Source organism: Helobdella robusta (genome assembly GCF_000326865.2).
Source record: "Helobdella robusta unplaced genomic scaffold HELROscaffold_46, whole genome shotgun sequence".
NCBI classification, from domain to species: Eukaryota; Metazoa; Annelida; class Clitellata; order Rhynchobdellida; family Glossiphoniidae; genus Helobdella; species Helobdella robusta.
The window spans coordinates 1,257,529-1,260,004 of record NW_008705138.1 but is presented as its reverse complement, the minus strand read 5'-3'; the positions used below and the strand labels follow the sequence as shown (position 1 = coordinate 1,260,004).

General features: G+C 47.6%; 1 protein-coding gene across 1 annotated transcript in view; it reads right to left on the bottom strand.

The window, feature by feature from the left end:
* Positions 1-2,087, bottom strand: part of HELRODRAFT_178228 (hypothetical protein) — a gene marked incomplete at both ends in the record, with an annotated part of 4,711 nt that extends 2,624 nt beyond the window's left edge. Inside the window, 4 exons of the mRNA XM_009026343.1 lie at positions 210-331; positions 1,347-1,663; positions 1,733-1,868; positions 1,978-2,087. Of these exons, the coding sequence (XP_009024591.1) occupies positions 210-331; positions 1,347-1,663; positions 1,733-1,868; positions 1,978-2,087 (685 nt within the window). The remainder of the gene's footprint in view (positions 1-209; positions 332-1,346; positions 1,664-1,732; positions 1,869-1,977) is intronic.
* Between the last annotated feature and the right edge of the window lie 389 nt (positions 2,088-2,476).

Below are 2,476 nucleotides of genomic sequence, written 5' to 3'. Positions count from 1 at the left end.
TTCGTTCAAAATTTGGAAGTGCGTACGGTCCCCCGGGGCAGACACTGGGGGAAGAATATCGCGGCAACGAAAAAACCGGTGGAGCAGGGAAGACTGCAGGTCAAGAGTGGCAGCGGCAGAAGAATTATAAACAACATGAGCCAGCTGAACCACGCTAAGCAACCCTAACCCACCAAATCGCACCGGCAGCTGAGCCTGAGACCAACCACTGTCGGTCACTTGAACGTTGCAAATCGACGACAGGGCGGTGCGCAGGGCTTTGTCAAATTCGCCCAATTTAGAAAGATCAATGTGTTTGGATGTACGCAAGAAGTACATCAATTTGGGCAAACTGAAGGCATTGGGGATAATAGTCAAGGCATCATGGGCCAAAAGACAGGAAACACGACCCAGGGCGAATTTGAGCTCAGAGAGCTTTTGGTCAAAAAACTTTATTTGGTAATCGCCCTCGACCAAGGGTGTGCCTAAAAAACTCAGTTCTGATGCACCAACTCTAGGTATTCCAGCCAGCGCATGTGGCACCTGAAATAAACTTTGCCAGTGAAGTTTGCATTTCTTAATGTTTAACTCTAAACCAATTGCAGCGGAGTTATGCTTCAGATATTCGTAGCTATCGGCCAGAGTTGGGCCGTCCGAAGTAATGCTGATATCATCCAAATAAGCGCAAACGAAAGTGGACGAAACTTTTTTTAAGAGTGGATGAAGAGTTAGTGCGAACAGCAAAGGACCAAGGGGATCACCCTGCTATACCCCCCCGGACGATTCTACAACCCAAGAGTGGTAGCCAAGAGAAGACACTCCGCCATAGGCAGAATGGCAAAAATTATAGATATTGGGGCAAAAAAGTTTGACAGCCTCCAACATCGAGTCTCTTCTCAAGGCGTTGAAGGCATTTTTAAAGTCCAGTTTCAGAAACCCCCATTGATCGGAGAGGTCGGTGACCAATCTTTGAACCGCATGAACAGCGGCCTCAGCGCCACCCTTAATCCCGACACCCAACTGATTCGGGTAGAATTTGGTCTTGAGTTCGACCACGACCAGGGCCAAGGCGCATTTGCCGGCCAACCTCCTCCAAACATTCCCGACCGCAATCGGTCTGACCCCTCCGTCTTTCTTATGTAAAGCTATTAGCCGGCCTCCAAAGAAGAACCGGCGGACGGAGAGTGGGCAAGCTCCAGATAAGATCAAATTAATGAGTTGGATTAAGGAGTTCAGTGTGTCGTCGATTGGCAAGGGGCCAGAAAAAACATCCTTAAGGTGCTGGGGTCGTAGGCCGTCCAGGCCTCCAGAAAAACCGTTTTTGAACGATTTAACGGCCCTCAGCACCTCGGCGGGAGAAACGCAACCAGCCGTTGGTGCCAATGCGGGAAAGACCCGCCGAAATTTTTGGGTGGATGGAACATAATTTATCGAAGGTGGCTGGCGAGCTCTCCGCCAGGCCCTCCGGCAAACAGACAAGTCTGACAGCCGAGGACAGGTTTTCTTGTTCAATACAAGATGACACAGCGTTGATCCACCGATCGGGGTGTTGCTTTTGTGATTTGGCATTATTGAACCCATCAAAGCACAGTACCAGGGTTTCAAGACCAATAGTTGAATATTCGCTTAGACGCTTGTTGACCAGATTGCCCTGGTTGACCCGGCGACCCCCTCTGGAAGTCTTCTATAAAACGTATGGGACAAAACAGTGGAGTCTAACCCAGTGAGCCGGGTCACCAGAGTCATTACAAACAGCCGTCAGCAAGGCGTTCAGATCATGTGCGAACATCTCCCTGCATGGCTTAGGGATATGGTCGTACACCGGTACACATTTCAGCACGGCCGTCAGCTTGTCAAAAACACCAGAGTAATCCAGGTCGAGAGGATCACTGGAGAGCGATGCGGCCGTCGACCGTGGACAACCTTGGCTTGGGGTCGGGTGCGGCACCGAGAGGCAAAGCAGCCTTCGCGCCCGATGGATCAACTTTTTTCAGGGACCGCGAGCATTTCTGTCCTTTCACTTTACCTCCGTGCCGACATAACTTCCCGTCTGGAGTGCTTCTGTAGTGGTTAAAGCAGACGGGGCACTGTTGTAACGTTGGAGCCATATGTGATTAAAAACAACCAAGAAACGAAGGAAAGGAAACCAACCAAGGGGGGTGGATGGATAAATGAATGGATGAACAAGCGAATGACTAAATGAACGGGCGAGCGAACCAACAAATGAATGAGTGAATGAATGAAGGAATGAATGAGTTAATTACTGAACGAGCGAGTGAAGGAAAAAAAAAAGAATGAATAAATGAATGAATGAATGAATGAATGAATGAATGAATGAATGAATGAATGAATGAATGAATGAATGAATGAATGAATGAATGAATGAATGAATGAATGAATGAATGAATGAATGAATGAATGAATGAATGAATGAATGAATGAATGAATGAATGAATGAATGAATGAATGAATGAATGAATGAATGAATGAATGAATG